We start from the raw sequence: 17,500 nt of genomic DNA, 5'->3' as shown, positions 1-17,500 counted from the left end.
AAGCTTCACACTTACACTTAGAGCAGCTAATCACTCTCCTGCACAAAGAGACTGTGTTCACCTCCTGTTTATCAGCACTTTAGTCACATTCAAAGGCTCACCAACAGAAGTGTGTTTTTAGTGGGGATTTAAAGATCACAAGAGAGTTTGTCTCTTTGACTGGGGCAGGAAGTGGATTCCAAAGAAAAGGAGACCTGCTCTTGGTTGTTGGGATAGTGAGCAGGCCTGCTGAGATCTTAGAACAGGTGCAGGAACATCAGGGGTTAGAAGGTTAGAAGGTGTTCTATTATACTGCTCTAGTCACAAAGCTTTCTACTCCTAAATGCTTTATTACTCTGTAGTTTTCTTTTCTTCTCCATGTTTCCCTCCTCTGACTGTTGTCTCTTCATCAGGAAGTCTTGCTGCACGGTGCCAACGTAAACTGAAGTCTAAGCTGAAGCAGAAGTTCCAGAGTGTGTGTGAGGGGGTCGCTAAAGCAGGAAAGCAAACCCCTCTGAATGAGATCTACACAGAGCTCTACATCACAGAGGGAGGGGCTGGAGGGGTCAACCATGAACATGAGGTCACACACATTGAAGCAGCATCCAGGAAAGCACAGAGAGCAGAAACAACAATCAGATGTGAAGACATCTTTAAAGCCTCACCTGGAAGAGATCAGCCAATCAGAACACTGTTGACAAAGGGCGTGGCTGGCATCGGGAAAACCCTCTTAACACAGAAGTTCACTCTGGACTGGGCTGAAGGCAAAGCCCACCAGAACATCCAGCTCACATTTCCATTCACCTTCAGAGAGCTGAATGTGCTGAGAGGGAGAAAGTTCAGCTTGGTGGAGCTTCTTCATCTCTTCTTTACTGAAACCAAAGAAGCAGGAATCTGCAGCTTTGAAGACTTCCGGGTCGTCTTCATCCTGGACGGTCTGGATGAGTGTCGACTTCCTCTGGACTTCCACAAAGGTGAGATCCTGACCGATGTTAGAGAGTCCACCTCAGTGGATGTTCTGCTGACAAACCTCATCAGGGGGAACCTGCTTCCATCTGCTCGCCTCTGGATAACCACAAGACCTGCAGCAGCCAATCAGATCCCTGCTGAGAGCGTGGACATGGTGACAGAGGTCAGAGGGTTCACTGACTCTCAGAAGGAGGAGTACTTCAGGAAGAGACTCAGAGATGATAAGCAGGCCAACAGCATCATCTCCCACATCAAGACCTCACGAAGCCTCCACATCATGTGCCACATTCCAGTCTTCTGCTGGATCACTGCCACAGTTCTGGAGGACATGATGAAGACCAGAGAGAGAGGAGAGCTGCCCAAGACCCTGACTGAGATGTACATCCACTTCCTGGTGGTTCAGACCAAAGTGAAGAACATCAAGTATGATGGAGGAGCAGAGACAGATCCACTCTGGAATACAGAGAGCAGGAAGATGATGGAGTCTCTGGGAAAACTGGCTTTTGATCAGCTGCAGAAAGGAAACCTGATCTTCTATGAGTCAGACCTGACAGAGTGTGGCATCAACATCACAGCAGCCTCAGTTTACTCAGGAGTGTTCACACAGGTCTTTAAAGAGGAGAGGGGACTGTACCAGGACCAGGTGTTCTGCTTCGTCCATCTGAGCGTCCAGGAGTTTCTGGCTGCTCTTTATGTCCATCTGACATTCATCAACTCTGGAGTCAACCTGCTGTTAGAAGATCATCCGACCTCTCTGACACTAACAAGTCTCCACCAGAGTGCTGTGGACGAGGCCTTACAGAGTCCAAATGGACACCTGGACTTGTTTCTTCGTTTCCTTTTGGGCCTTTCACTGCAGACCAATCAGACTCTCTTAGAGGGTCTCCTGAAAGAGACAGGAAGGAGCTCAGTGACCAAGCAGGAAACAGTCCAGTACATCAAGGAGAAAATCAATCAGAAGGTCTCTGCAGAGAGAAGCATCAATCTGTTCTACTGTCTGAGTGAGCTGAAGGATCTTTCTCTAGTGAATGAGATCCAAGAGTACCTGAGCTCAGGAGATCTCTCCAGAGCCAAACTGTCTCCTGCTGAGTGGTCTGCTGTGGCCTTCATCTTACTGTCATCAGAGGAAGATCTGCATGTGTTTGACCTAAAGAGATACTCTGCTTCAGAGGAGGTTCTTCTCAGGCTGCTGCCAGTGGTCAAAGCCTCCAGGAAAACTCTGTAAGTGTGGAGACACACAAAGATTTGGTGCATTTTAGGGAACAGAAATAAAATGTTCAACTTTTCATTTTTAGGCTGAGTGGCTGCAATCTGTCAGAGAGAAGCTGTGAAGCTCTGTCCTCAGTCCTCTGCTCCCAGTCCTCCAGTCTGAGAGACCTGGACCTGAGTAACAATGACCTGCAGGACTCAGGAGTGAAGCTGCTGTCTGCTGGACTGGAGAGTCCTCACTGTCAGCTGGAGACTCTCAGGTCAGGACTCTGCTCTTTGTGTCAGTGACCATTTAAATGTTCCTGCTAAAGAAGTCCTGATGCAAACATCACTGAGACCTTTCTGTTTCCTGGAGGAGATTTGAGCTCCTTTCTGCTCCATCTCTCTCTCTTCCCCACTCTCTCCTCTCGCTGTCTCCCCCCTCTCTCTCTCCCCCTTGCCCTCTCTTCTCCCCCCTGCCCTCTCTCTCTCCTCACCCCTCATTCCCCCCCTCTCCCTCTCTCTCTCTCTCTCTCCCTCCCCCCCCTCTCTCTCAGGCTGTCAGGTTGTATGATCACACAGGAAGGCTGTGCTTTTCTGGCCTCAGCTCTGAGCTCCAACCCCTCCAGTCTGAGAGAGCTGGATCTGAGCTACAACCATCCAGGAGAGGCAGGAGAGAAGCTGCTGTCTGCTGGAGTGGAGAGTCCAAGCTGGAGACTGGACACTCTCAGGTAAGGACACAACTACAGAGTGGACACTCAGGTGTGGACAGACTCCCTGTGGGTTGAAGGGAAAAACTCTGTCTCCAAAACAATAATCAATAACGTGCTGCTGTGTGTGTGTGTGTGTGTGTGTGTCTTCCTGCAGGATGGATCATGGTGGACAGCAGAGGATCAAAGCTGGTGTGAGGAAATGTAAGTTTGATGTGACTTTGATTCCTCAGACCAAAGCTCTGGAATCTATCTTGTTCCAGATCCAAATAATGCAGAGATACTTTAGTGCAGTGGTTCCCAAACTTTTTCTGCAGCGCCCCCTTTAGTAGATAAGAATATTTCCTTGTCTTTGCACTAATGACAGCTTCATCCCCACATCTTCTCAGTGACTGCTGTGGGCTCGCTTTGTGCTGCAGATCTTTTCTAATCGGGGTTGCAGCTGTCAGACTGACACTCTTAGTTCAGTTTCAATGTCCAGCTTCCACCTGGATTTGGTTTTGATTGAGGCTCACATAGGTAGGATGTGGCAAAAGGAAGGAGTGTGGCCATGGCTCTCCTACCTAGCAGAGGGGAATCGCTCATTCTCCTGCTGCCATACCAAGAAGTTCTTCATCATAATAATGAGTTAAATCCTTCACAACTGGGCTTCTAATGCTAAACTAGCGGCTAGCCAAGCTAACCACTCCCATGTGACAGAGCAGCTGATGAGCACAAACGCTGAAGCGGCACCGATAAACAACAACAACAACAACAACAACAACAACAACCAGTAGTTGAGTATTTAGATATCAAAGGTGTGTCAGTAGAAAGTGACAGTGAGTCAGAGGACAAAGTGCAGTAGTGAATAAATGAGTGAATAATAAAGGCAGCAGCTGTGTTTGATGATAAACTGCTGCTGTTTGTGTCTTTTTCTGTCCATCAGATGTTTGTGAACTGGAACTGGACCCAAACACAGCGAGCAGAGAACTCAAACTGTCTGACAACAACAGGAAGGTGACATATGTGAGAGAGAAGCAGCCATATCCTGATCATCCAGAGAGGTTTGATCCCTGGCCTCTGCTGCTGAGTAGAAATGTTCTGACTGGTCGTTGTTACTGGGAGGTGGAGTGGAGAGGAGACGTTAGTATATCAGTGAGTTACAGAGGAATCAGGAGGGAAGGAGGCAGAGGAGACAGCAGGTTTGGAGGAAATAATCAGTCCTGGACTCTGAGCTGCTCTGATCGTCATGGTTACTCTGTCTTTCACATTAACAGACCCACGTCCCTCCGTGTCCCTGTGTCCTCCTCTGTCCCTCTCAGAGTAGGAGTGTATCTGGACTGTCCTGCTGGCACTCTGTCCTTCTACATCGTCTCTCACACACTGATCCACCTCCACACCTTCACCACCACATTCACTCAACCTCTCTATGCTGGGTTTGGGTTCAGGAGGTTAAGGGGGTTAAGGGGGTTAATGGGGATCTTGGACCCACATGGTTCATCAGTGACTCTGTGTGATCTGTAGGACACACACACACACACACACACACACACTTTCTTTCTCACACACACTCACACTCACACACTCACACGCACTCTCTCTATCACACACACATACAAACACTTAACATATATATACACTCTGAAACGGCTAAATACTGGAAGTGTGTTCTCTCTCTCCCTCTCTGTGTCTCCCTCCCTCTCTCTCTCCTCTCTCTCTCTCTCTGTCTCTCCCATCCAACCTGTGAAAAGGAAAGAATGAAAGTGTGGAGCAAGAAAGAAAGAATAAAGAGAACTTCTGAGTCCCTTTGAATTAGTCTAAAGTCTAAAGTCATTTGGACCCTTTGGGCTTTGATTGACGACTTGAAGCTGTTTTGATGATGATGTCATGTACAGCAAAGTGTTTAGCAGTAAAAATCTCTTCTTTCATCAGATTTGTTCTTGATGCTTTTTCTCTCCACAAACCACAAACTCAGCAAAAAGTCTGAGAATAGATTTGTTGCTCTTCAGACATATTTACAGATGGAGTTCAGATGTTTGACATGTTCTGCTGGATCCTGTCACAAATGCATCATCCTCATTTACTGACAGAGGCCTGAGGAGGAGGAGGATGAAGATGAGGATGATGATGGTTTAGACCTCAGTGGAGAATCATTAGTGCAGAATATATTCAGCTAAAGAGATCAAATACACAAATCAGCAACAATCAAACAGCTGTGCAGGACTAAATGTTGAATGAAGAGAGAGGGGGGGAGAGAAAGAGAGTAAGGGGAGAGGGGAGTGAGAGAGAGAAAGACAGAGAGGGGAGGGAGAGAGGGGGGGAGAGGGAGGGTGGGGGAGAGAGGGAGGTGATGGGGGGCGGGGGGGGAGGGGAGATGTTTCCTTCCTTGATGCTCAGTCACTTAGGGGTTAATCCCCTCACCTTTTCCAGCAGCAGAAGAACTCACAGGAAACTCGGTCGTTCTTTGAAAGTTGCCAGCTTTATTTTCACTAAATATTAAAATCAAGCAGCTTTTTGTCTTTATTGCCAAATATAGCAAATACTTTAGATGTTATAAGAAAATCTGTGCATCAAAAGTAAAAGCTGTGAGTGTGGGAGAAAATGTTCTATATCCATGACAATATTTGAATTATTATGTAAGTGAACCTTATGTTCTTGGCTTCCACTTATTTGTATGTAAGTGATCATTATTAGAAAGGAAGGACACAGTTTGTTCTTGGCATGATTGTTTTACCAGAATCATTCATCCATCATCAGAGAGGAAGAGACATTATGTCTTGGCAGGTCACTGTGACACGGTTACTAAGGTAACTGTGTGTATGTATCAATAACCAATCAAATGTGTTTAATTGATCAAATATAATCATCAATGATCAAGCATTTAATAATCAATCAAATGTGTTTTGTTAATCAAATCAAATCCTACAGTGTGTATGATGTGTGTGTCTTCACCTGTTACATATAAACCTGGAAATTGTTTAGGCTTCCATTGTGCCTGTTGTCGTACTCTCTGGCCTCGGGTCCGTAGAGGCGCCTGTGTATCTCTGTGCTGTGGCTGGGAGTGGTGGACACCCAGAGGCGCCTCTGACGCTCTGGAACCATCCCACTTATTTACTTTTGCCCGTATAAGAAATCCTCTCATGTATTGTATCTTGGTCTTTCTGTCTAACAACCAGAACTGACCCACTGCAGTGTAAAGGAATAAACTGATTCTTCTGTTTACTCCAGTCTTCTCTATTGTCTTGATGCCTAAGGTGAATTTCCACCACAGTAGCCAGGGTTAACAATAGAACAATGGAAAGGCAGCCACCCTGATACACTCTGATATAAAAACATGTTTGATGTAGGAAGAAGTGCATGTATTCAGAGACGTGTGATGCATCTCTCCTGTATGACTGAATAAATGAAGTAACCTCAACCGTCTGCGCAAATTGATACATAGAATTATAATATATGAGCACTCGAGCCGAGACGCACGTCAGCAGGCAAAGAGCCGCAGGTTCTCCAGCCCTGGACTCAGTGTTGTTTCTATGTTTCTGTAGATTGTTGTTCTTAAGCAGAGCTCCAGCTGTGACAGTCAGACTGGCCCTGATGGAGACAGACGCTGCTGACACACACACACACACACACACACACACACACACACACACACACACACACACACACACACACACACACACACACACACACACACACACACACACACACACACACACACACACACACACACACACACACACACACGCTGGAGTTCTGTGAACATGTTCAATATCATTTCAAATCTGTTAGATGCTGCAGCACTGAATGAAAGAGACACACAGTACCTGGAATGTCTTCATATCCACCACGCCAGCAGAGACCTCCACAGAACAATCTGCTGAAATAAGGAAGGAGTCCTGTAGAAACGTTCAACCACAACAAATGACATGAATACACACCAACACAAACTCTGTGGATGAAAAGAGAAAAGCAATGAAGCAGAGCAGCTCAGCTTCGGCTCAGTAATAGATGTTCACTTCTATACAGTCAGGTCAGCTGATTAAACAGGAAAACTGTTGGATTGTCAGTACAGGATGATCTTAGCCCCTTAAGGCATACAGCAACTACAGACAACTACACACTGCAGATCAAGAACATTTGGTTTGGTGGAATTTGTGTACAAACACACACACACACACCTCGTTGTGTGTTAGGACTTTATTTCAATCATTGTTTATCACTTATAAATCATGTTGAACAGAAGAAATCACACTTCTGCATTGTGTCCACTAGATGGTGCTAAGCGGCTCACACACACACACCCACCCACATACACACACACAGGTGTACTGTCAAAAGTGGAACTTGTTCAGATGCGGAAGAGCAGCAGAGGAAGAAGTCACGCAGCGTGAGTTTGTGTTTAAATCTTTGATTTGATGGATCATAGTTTGTTTTTCATACGTGTGAGTGTGTGTGTGTGTGTGTGTGTGTGTGTGTTCCTCTCCTTGGTAAACTTGGTCTGTCAGATAAACTCCAGTGTGTCTTCGGTCCAAAGCTCAGCACAGAAACAGTCCTACTTAAAGGAATGAACCAGCTGAGGATTATTGTCCATACAAATAAAGAAGCCGTCTGGATTCTCCTAGATCTCAGCGCGACCTTTGACCCTGCTGACCGCCACGCTCTGATTGACAGGCTAGAGAAATATGTGAACACCCTGCTGCTGGACATTAGAACTGCAGCCTCCATTGGCATTTTTTAAAAAAAAGTGAAGAACATCTGAATAACCTGGATTTAATCTGGAATCATTGGATTTATACTGTTTATTCTATACATTATATTTAATATATGGATATATTTATATTGTGCTTCTCTCACTGCTATGAATTGTGTGTTCTTGTGCTCCAATTTGTGTGTGTGTGTGTGTGTCCAGGCAGTCCGGGACGGGGGGGTGTGAACCCGGGGTTGTGTGACTGTGGGGTTGGGTGGGGTTTCAGGGTGGGATGCCGTCTCTCTGGTTCTTTCCTTTCCTGTTTGTTTCCCCCCTATCTCTCTCTCTCTCTATCACGACCTATGATGCGATGTGTTCTAGCCTACATTGCTGTTTGACATCATCCTGTAAGTTCTGTATGTACCCTATGACATCACTGCAACTCCAGCCCACTTGTACTCTAACTCAGGGTCTATGTATAAAGTTCAACAACAATAGTAGGGATATCACAACCTTCCTCCCTTCTCTCTCTCTCTCCTCTTTCCCCTCTTTCTATATAAAAAATGATCTCCAAAATACCCTACACCTGTCTGCACAATGTCATGAACAATATCTGCTTCAATAAAAAGAAATTGCAAAAAAAAAAAAAAAGATCAAAGGAGGTTACAAAGGGTTAATTACACTGTACTATTGTTCTTTATTTTACACAAAGACCTATTCCACTCTGCCCCCACCGGCAGCTGTTCATCCCTCAGATTTGAATTACAGCGCCGCCTCTGCAAATCCTGGCTCACCAATCAACAGCGGTTAAACCACATTGTCATCAATGAATTAGAATACTATGGGAATGCCTTGTGCTTGCGGCATAAATGCAACTGTACGAAGAAACTCATGGCCTGACTCACCACAGCATGAAGGGGGCAGGACCAGCGCTGTTCAACGTTTTATTCCATTAAAACACATCTGAAGATTTCAGCTCATCTTTGCCTCATTCATCACCAATTCAACGCACACGCGGATGGACCCTCTGCTCGGTCCTCCAACACCCTCCTACTTAGCAGAGGGGAATCGCTCATTCTCCTGCTGCCATACCAAGAAGTTGTTCATCAAAATAATGAGTTAAATCCCTGACAACTGGGCTTCCAATGCTAAACTAGCAGCTAGCCAAGCTAACAACAACAACCAGTAGTTGAGTGTTTAGATATCAAAAGTGTGTCAGTAGAAAGTGACAGTGAGTCAGAGGACAAAGTGCAGTAGTGAATAAATGAGTGAATAATAAAGGCAGCAGCTGTGTTTGATGATAAACTGCTGCTGTTTGTGTCTTTTTCTGTCCATCAGATGTTTGTGAACTGGAACTGGACCCAAACACAGCGAGCAGAAACCTCAAACTGTCTGACAACAACAGGAAGGTGAAACGTGTGGAAGAGAAGCAGCCATATCCTGATCATCCAGAGAGGTTGGAGTTCTGGCCTCAGCTGCTGAGTAGAAATGGTCTGACTGGTCGTTGTTACTGGGAGGTGGAGTGGAGAGGAGACGTTTATATATCAGTGAGTTACAGAGGAATCAGGAGGAAAGGAGACGGAGGAGACAGCGTGTTTGGAGGAAATAATAATCAGTCCTGGAGTCTGAACTGCTCTGATGATGGTTACTTTGTCAGTCACAATAACAGAGTCACGCCCCTCAGTGTCCCTGTGTCCTCCTCTGACCCTCTCAGATTAGGAGTGTATCTGGACTGTCCTGCTGGCACTCTGTCCTTCTACAGCGTCTCTCACACACTGATCCACCTCCACACCTTCACCACCACATTCACTCAACCTCTCTATGCTGGGTTTGGGCTCTGGAGGTTCATGGGGTCACATGGTTCATCAGTGACTCTGTAGGACACACACACACACACACACACACGCAGGAGTTCTCTGAACATGTTCAATATCATTTCAAATGTGTTAGAGATGCTGCAGCACTGAATGAAAGAGACACACAGTACCTGGAATGTCTTCATATCCACCACGCCAGCAGAGACCTCCACAGAACAATCTGCTGAAATAAGGATAAGGAAAACAGGATGATCTTAGCTCCTTAAGGCATACAGCAACTACACACAACTACACACTGTAGATCAAGAACCTTTGGTTTGGTGGAATATGTGATTATTAAAGTGACTCAAGAGGAAGTCACCTTACACTGGACGACCTCAGGCGACCTCTTTGACCGCTGTCTGATGTCTGTTCTTCAGAGACGGAGACGTTTTACCGGAATTGACATTTTCACAAACTCAAGGGAATACGTCATGAAGCGCACCTCTACTCTCCCTGCCAGTGATTTGAGTGCTTCTCACACACACACACACACACACACACACACACACACACACACACAGCTGCAGTCTGTGGCCTCAGCTCATTGAGTTTGTGGTTGATCTGTAACATTTCCCAGCTGCTTCATGGTGACGTCTCCTTGAAATGCATCGGGGTTTAGAATGAAACAGCAGAAAGGTGTTTGTACATTTATCAGGAACAAAAGACACTTTAGAACCACACAGCTTCTTAAATGAAAAGTAAAATTTATTATTCCTGAACCACAGAATAGACTTCTTTGGTTGTACAAATTCACTAGTTACAGTCTTGTATGAGCTCTAACACTCCACCCTCCGCTCAGCCCCCAAGAAAACAAGAGAAAGAGAAAAAGAAAAAGAAAAAGAAAAGACAATGTTGAAAATGTGGAGAATCCCAGATCCTTAAGTGTGTAAGAATCTGATCTTACACACGTAAATGTGACTCATGGTCCAATAACTTAGCACACAACAACAACAAACTTGGACGGAAATACATTTACCCATTAATGGAGCTGAAGACTGACTTGTACTCCTCCGCTGTCTGGTTGATCCTGCAGAATAGAAGAATATGTTTAGCAGTCAAACTAAACTAACAGTGAAGTGTTATTGGACAAAGACGTGACGAGATGAACGTGAAAACATTCTCACAGGACAGGAACAACTCTGGCCCCCGCTGACTCCACAAACTTGACATAAGAAGCAGCGATGTACGAACTCAGACTCAGCCGAGGGTTCATTTCCTGAGCCAGAACACCTTAGAAGAGAGAAACATAGATAACCTCCACATGTTTCAGTGAGTTGTAGGGGCAGCTGCCATGTTAGCTAAGTGGGGGATCTAAACACTTTGCGTTAGCTTGAGCCGCGTGTTTGTGCCTTCAAGATTAAAAACTAAACTTTTTCTTTTACCAATAATCGGCCTCTCGTTTCTCTGCGCAGAAGAAACAAACAGCAAACACGAAACGAACGTGGCAAACTTCAACAACATGACGCTTGACTGGAACAAACTTCACCCGGAAAGACGACAAACACAAAACTACTGCTAAGTTAGTGAGAACAGGTGTAGCACTTCCGCCGGGTTACTTCACAATAAAAGCACATTATTTACACTACATTTAGAGTCCTACTCACACCAAGTTAAATCAAACAATACTACGAATATACGTATAATTTCTTTCTTTTTTTAAAGACAACAACAGACACCTGTGTATTTATATGTATCAACCATTAGACCTGCACAGAGAGAAGAACAGAAGATGAAATCTGCAGGTCACTGGAGTTCATCCAAACATGCAGAGATCAAGGTACAAGCAGCTAAATGACCGGGCCACAACTTGTCACTCTGACTCAGACCCAGCAGCTTGCAGCACTATTCCAGCCCCCAAAAGAGAAACATGACAAGGTAACATTTGGATGAAGGAAGAGAGAGAAGCAGAAGAGAGAGGGACACAAAGAATCTTACAGCAGCTCTGCGTTACAAACTTTGATGGCCCCGTCGGAGAGAAGGGTGTACGTGGCCTGAACACACTTTCCTTTTTCAAATGCAGCAGGAAGTTTCTGAATTTCATACCAGGTTCCCGTGTACTAGAGACGGAAATCACAAATTATAGGTGAGCCTCTGGAAATCATTGATTAATCCACCCAGTCAATAACAACATTTGCTTTTCCAACCTGACGGATAAAAAGTGGAATTTCTCCCAAACTGGAACATTTTCAAGGAAGTAGCAGAAAAGTACAGCATCAAAGAAACTCCTCCTCCGTTTACCTCTGCACCTCACAGTTGAACAGAAGCATCATTTCCCTTTACCTGTGTGATGTTAAAGTCCCTCTGGACAGACGGACCAGGACATTTCCCCAGGTGGACAGACAGACCGACCATCAGCAGCTGCAGCAGCCAGGAGAAGCAGGAGCAGGACCTTCACACCAAATGAACCTTTGAGGGAAGATCTTGTTGTATGTGCTGCATGTGCGCTGTATTACTGAATGGAACAGACCAACAGGACCTGGAATGTCTCCATATCCATGTCGCCAGCAAAAACCCTCACAAAAACATCTTAGCACCTTAGAACAGAGGAGTTCAAGTTAGAGAAGAGCACATGACAACCTTTAACACTCTGGACGCCATCGCTTCACGAAGAGTATGAGACTGGACTGGACTGACACACACACACACACACACACACACACACACACATCTCGCTGTGCATTAGAACTTTATTTCAATCATAGTTTATCACTTATAAATCAGGTTTAACAGAAAAAAAATGTGAATTCTGTCCACTAGATGAAGCTAAGCGACTCACACACACAAACACACACACATAGACACACACAGACACAGACACAGACACAAAAACACGCACACACGCACACACTCCAACACGGACGCAGGCACACACACAAACAAAGATACACACACAAAAACTCACACACACAGGCACAAGGACACACACACATTGGATTACGAGACCAAATAAGGCCCCAGAGACCTCTCACTGTATATCAGGACTTTATTTCTATTATTATTTATCTCTTTGACTAATTGAAATGAAGTTCAACAGAACAAACCCCACTTCTACGGTCTGTCCACTAGATGGTGCTAAGCGACTCTCTCTCACACACACACGCACGTACTATCAAAACAGAAAGAGAGAGCAGCCGAGGAAGACGTGACGCAGCGTGAGTTTGAGTTTGATTCGATGATTTAATGAATCGTAGTTTGTTTTTCATACGTATATATACATATGTGTGTGTGTGTGTGTGTGTGTGTGTGTGTGTGTGTGTGTGTGTGTGTGTCCTACCTCCCAGACAGCAGAACTGGGGTTGTGAAACTTGTCAGGAAAAGATAAACCTTTCTGTCCTGAATCCTTGATTGGGGTGTGTGTGTGTGTGTGTGATCTGAACTGTAGACAAAGTAAAGACTTGTTGTGATGAAGAACACTAGAAACACACCCAGCAGAAGGAGTGTGTGTGTGTGTGTACTTTAATGCTCCCTCTGGTATCATATGTTTTGTAGTTTCTGTATTTGTTCTCTTTATACCAAACTCTCAATCTCTGCCTCACACACACACACTCTCAAACACACACTCTCCCTCCCCTCTCTCTCGCTCCCATCCCTTCTCCCCCCCTCCCCCCTCTCTCTCTCTCTCTCCCTCCCTCTCTCTTTCTGTCTCTCCCACCCCTCTCTCTCTCTCTCCCTCCCTCCCCCTTCTCTCGCCCCTCTCTCTCTCTCCCCCTCCTCCTCTCTCTCCCCCCTCCCTCTCTCTCCCCCCTCTCTGTCTTTCTCTCTCCCCCTCTCCCTCTCTCCCCCTCCCTCTCTCTCTCACCTCCTACCTCTCTCTCTCCCCCCTCTCTCCCCCCTCCCTCTCTTTCCCTCCTCTCCCTCCATCTCTCCCACCCCTCTCTCTCTCCCTCTCTCTCCCCTCTCCCCCCTCTCTCTCTCCCAACCTCCTTCTCTCTCCCTCTCTCTCTCTCCCCCCTCTCTCTCTCCCCCTCTCTCCCCCCTCCCTCTCTTTCCCTCCTCTCCCTCCATCTCTCCCACCCCTCTCTCTCTCCCTCTCTCTCCCCTCTCCCCCCTCTCTCTCTCCCAACCTCCTTCTCTCTCCCTCTCTCTCTCTCCCCCTCTCTCCTCCCCTCCCCCTCTCTCTCCCAGTTTTGGAATCAATCGTTTGATCTTGACCCCAGTGGTGGAGAATCATTAGTGCAGAATATATTCAGCTAAAGAGATCAAATACACAAATGAGCAACAATCAAACAGCTGTGCGGGACTAAATGTTGAATGAAGCGTTTTGTAGTTTTCATTTGGTGTCAGAGTGAAAATAGATTCTGCAGCTCAGTCAGAAGCTCAGATTCCACTTAAGAACTTCTGCTTTCAGACCTCCTGGACCCCAGCAGACTTTAATACAACTATTACACAAACTCAACACTGCAGCATACTGGACTGATATTATACTGCAGGGTGTTATATTATATGGGGTGAAAGTACTTTGACCTACATTCATGTATTGAAGTAGACTGGTAGCTGGAGAGTTGCCAGTTTTGCTCCAGGGCACTGCCGAGGTGTCTGTGAGCAAGGCACCAAACCCCAACTGCTCCCGGGGCGCTGTAGACCCCTCTGTAATGCCTGTGTGTGTGTGTGTGTGTGTGTGTGTGTGTGTGTGTGTGTGTGTGTGTGTGTGTGTGTAAGAGGGTGCAAGACAAATTTGTGTAATAAACATTGTGAATTGCATGTGACCTTACCAAAATAAAGTATCTTATCTTATCTTATCTTATCTTAGTGAGTGAAGACAGTGAGAGCAGACGTGAGCTCACAGGGAACTTTATTATCAGTCAGATTAAAACTCTTTGGCTACAGAGGCAAACTGTTGTCACGGATGATATAAATCCATGTGGTGGTCTGTCGTCACGTTGGCAGTCAGTCAGCTTGTTGTAAAACCATGGATCCCCCTGTTCATTTGTACTTATCAGCTGCTGTAACTGCACACAGCAGTAAGAAGTCACAGGGACCAGACTTCCTCCTGACCAGCTAAGCCTTAGATGTGTCATATACATATAGAACCAGAAACTAAATACAAATATATTCAATCATCTACTGTGTTAGTCTGCCATCATCAAAATGCTGCGTACAGTAAATAGAAGAAGCTGAGGCGTGTTTGGATTTGTCAAGTCTTTCTAGTTGGAGTGGATCAAAACGCCACAGAAATCAAAACATGAACTTCTTTTAACAAGTTACTGACTCAACATCACAGATTTGATATCATTTGTGGTTCAGTTGCAAACAAAAACAAATCAACATTGCATTTCCTTCATCACACCGACACAGATTCCAGACTTCAAGCCCTACAGTGTGATTGAGTGGTGACAGCAGCATTAAAGCTTAACAGTGAATATGAGGCGGGGGCGTCACAAACACTTTCATGGCCGCAAACTGGAACGCTCAGGTCAGTTGGTTTTAGTGTTAGAGAAGCAAACGGACGAACTGTGGCCATAGTTTGGACGCCGGGCTGTTGTTCTCTTTCTGCTCTATTCTGATGGCTTCTCCCTGTCGCCTGGGGAGTGTGTGTGTATGTGTGTGTGTGTGTGTGTGTGTGTGTGTGTGTGTGGTCGCAGATCGGTTTCACAACTACACCCAGTTTTCAGAGCCTGAGAGCCTTCGTGGACGTCTGATGGACAGCCTGAGCAACGCCACTACAGCTAATGTTGGAGATGTTCAAGTCCTGGTGCTCGTGTAAGTGCTGGTACAGACGTGGAAAAATGGAGCCAGAAATGCTCCGTTAATGAGGGACCAGGCAGTTCCACATGTGGGCTGGTGCAGGAGCCACATGGAGAACCGTCCGTGGTTCAAACTATTCGGCATCACGCAACGAGACGCAGACAGGAGATTCAAGGTGACACTTCGCAAAGGAACGCAAAGGAAAGACCTACGAAGAAACTCCACTTAGCTCAAATAGTTTAAAAAAGGAGGACGAGAGCGAGAGGGACTTCAAGATTCAAATGAGAGGAAACACAGACGGTTCAGACCTGAGCTGAGTGACCAGTCCCAGATAGATCCGGACCTAAAGGAGTTTTGGGGCGCAGAACCCGATGTTGGGGCGTTCAGCGGCTGTGAGGTCGGCGACAGTGACTGGAAATAGGTCGACATTCTTTTGATGAAATGGTTCTGGAGAAAACCATCACGGGAGACGTACAGGGATTGGAGGAGAGTAGCGCTTCGCACAAAACAAGCTCAGATCAGATTTCCCCTCACTGTGGCGTCCTCGCAGCCGTCGCTGGTTTACAGTAAGTCCCTTCTGTCTGTCACACAGAGGGACCGAGTGTCAGTTGTGTTAGTTGGTTCCAGAGGGGACAGCGACGCCCTCTGACCTCTATGCTTCTGTTCTACGCTTTGTGACTTTCAGTGGCAGATAGCGAGGAGGAGACGTTTGAAGTCCCCGCTGCACTCGTCCCTCAGGGCGTCCTTCAGAGACACGTCGTACTTCTCCAGGTACAAGTCCTTAATGGTCTCCAGGTCGTACTGCAGAAAAAATGTTTGATTAATGGAACAAACCCACAGTTCAATCAATCAATCAATCAATACATCCATCTGTTCACCTCAGAGCGACACACGATGATGCGGATCAGCGTGTCCTCATCAGTTCCTGCTCCTGCCATGGCGTCGTTCAGACGCCTGGCGAAGTAAAGTTGTGGGTTCTTAGCGACTCTGACTGAGGGGAGAAACACAAAGTGAAACTCCACTGCACCTGAACGTTACCTCCTTTACTCGTCTACGTGCTCCTGGATGTATGAGTCAAATGAAACGTTCCCAAGCAGCCAAAGGAAGTCGCAATAACACTAACCAAGAGCTGTGTAGCACTTCTGCAGCGTCCCAGAGGTCTCGTTGTCGATGGCGTCCAGGATTTCGGTTCCGGAAAGCTGCAGAGAGAAAATGACGATTCTTAAGACAAACAATGCTCGAGTCTTCACACTGGTAATTCAATTACCCACTTCTACAGCGCCACTCAGTGGACAGTCTGGGTCATGGTCTTTAAATCAAGGAACCTGGACGTCCCCTTAATCATTTGTTTTAATATAGATCTTTCTGTTTGTACTGATCCTTTACATTTAAGAACCATCAAAGCAAAACCTGGTGCCGGATCCACTCCGGCTCCACGTTTGAGGAATGAGGAACAATGTAGGGCTCATAAAATAAAGAGTTAATGCCTGAACGCCTGATATGAGAGCTCCCTGATTACTTTACACTCAGAGATCACATTTCTTATACATGGATCCGCTCAGACGAGTACCTGCTCGTACACTTTGAAGGTGGCCTGGAGCTGCAGGTAGTTCCTGCTGGCCAGGATGAAGCTGAAGGTGGACTCTTCTGTCCCAAAGCATCCCTCTCCAGCCTGAAGAACACAGTCCACAGACATGGCTCAAGATATGGCTCACGTGGAATGAATGAGTTAGATCGCGATAAGTGCATTCTGAAAGGAAGCAGTACCTCAAACAGCGAGGTGGCGTCCTGTTCGGCCAAATCCTCGTCCACCATGTAACTCTCGTCTCTGTTTCCCTGGACAAAGAACAAAAGGATCTATGGTTTTCCTGTGAATCAGGCCTCTGTTTCTCTAATGAAAGGCTGGAACGTGGCCAGTGTGTGTGTGTGTGTGTGTGTGTGTGTGTGTGTGTGTGTGTGTGTGTGTGTGTGTGTGTGTGTGTGTGTGTGTGTGTGTGGAGACAGAGAGTGAGCTCTATTACAGGCTGAGGTTTCTTACCTGCAGCAGGGCCATGAGAAGGTTTCTGACGTCGCCACTCGTGTCTCCCTCAATGTCACCTTCAAGGTCACGTTCATGTACTGAGAGGGAAAGACACAATGTGAGCAAAAAAAATGTGCGTGTGTGTGTGAGAGAGAGAGAGAGAGAGAGAGAGAGAGAGAGAGAGAGAGAGAGAGAGAGAGAGAGAGAGAGAGAGAGAGAGAGAGAGAGAGAGAGAGAGAGAGAGAGAGAGAGAGACAGAGAGACAGAGAGTGTGTGTGTGTGTTTGGAGGTTTAGACGATCGATGTTCTTACCCTGGAAGTAGCACTCCTTGAACATGGCAATGTCCTGATGGAAGATGACATCATTACAATGACATCATCACAGTGTTCTGATAACCCAGATTCACGTTCTCATGTTGTACTT

General features: G+C 46.2%; 2 protein-coding genes and 1 long non-coding RNA gene across 5 annotated transcripts in view; 1 reads left to right on the top strand and 2 right to left on the bottom strand.

The window, feature by feature from the left end:
- Positions 1-9,650, top strand: part of LOC142990557 (protein NLRC3-like) — a 13,473-nt gene extending 3,823 nt beyond the window's left edge. For 2 of the 3 annotated variants that reach the window (XM_076140379.1, XM_076140376.1), the window contains 5 exons: positions 393-2,169; positions 2,244-2,417; positions 2,694-2,867; positions 3,004-3,050; positions 3,772-6,047. In XM_076140379.1, the coding sequence (XP_075996494.1) occupies positions 393-2,169; positions 2,244-2,417; positions 2,694-2,867; positions 3,004-3,050; positions 3,772-4,349 (2,750 nt within the window). In that variant the 3' untranslated portion in view covers positions 4,350-6,047. Of the gene's footprint in view, positions 1-392; positions 2,170-2,243; positions 2,418-2,693; positions 2,868-3,003; positions 3,051-3,771; positions 6,048-8,850 lie in introns of those variants that run through there. The other variant, XM_076140377.1, reaches the window with a different exon arrangement.
- LOC142990565 (uncharacterized) lies at positions 5,765-6,702 on the bottom strand. The gene is made up of 2 exons (XR_012960804.1): positions 6,650-6,702; positions 5,765-6,429 (listed from the first exon to the last, which is right to left on the bottom strand). It is a non-coding gene; the product is annotated as an uncharacterized LOC142990565 (long non-coding RNA).
- Positions 9,651-14,146: 4,496 nt separating the features above from the next.
- anxa13 (annexin A13) overlaps positions 14,147-17,500 on the bottom strand; it is a 5,771-nt gene continuing 2,417 nt past the window's right edge. Inside the window, exons 5-11 of the mRNA XM_076140389.1 lie at positions 17,389-17,422; positions 17,095-17,174; positions 16,824-16,892; positions 16,627-16,728; positions 16,180-16,255; positions 15,935-16,047; positions 14,147-15,857 (exon numbers count right to left, since the gene is read on the bottom strand). Of these exons, the coding sequence (XP_075996504.1) occupies positions 15,738-15,857; positions 15,935-16,047; positions 16,180-16,255; positions 16,627-16,728; positions 16,824-16,892; positions 17,095-17,174; positions 17,389-17,422 (594 nt within the window). The 3' untranslated portion in view covers positions 14,147-15,737. The remainder of the gene's footprint in view (positions 15,858-15,934; positions 16,048-16,179; positions 16,256-16,626; positions 16,729-16,823; positions 16,893-17,094; positions 17,175-17,388; positions 17,423-17,500) is intronic.

Source organism: Genypterus blacodes, unplaced genomic scaffold, assembly GCF_046128005.1.
Source record: "Genypterus blacodes isolate CSIRO-AG114 ecotype Tasmania unplaced genomic scaffold, CSIRO-AGI_Gbla_v1 ptg000589l_1, whole genome shotgun sequence".
Classification (NCBI taxonomy): Eukaryota; Metazoa; Chordata; class Actinopteri; order Ophidiiformes; family Ophidiidae; genus Genypterus; species Genypterus blacodes.
Note: the sequence above shows the minus strand (reverse complement) of the source record. Positions and strands in the feature narration are given on the sequence as shown.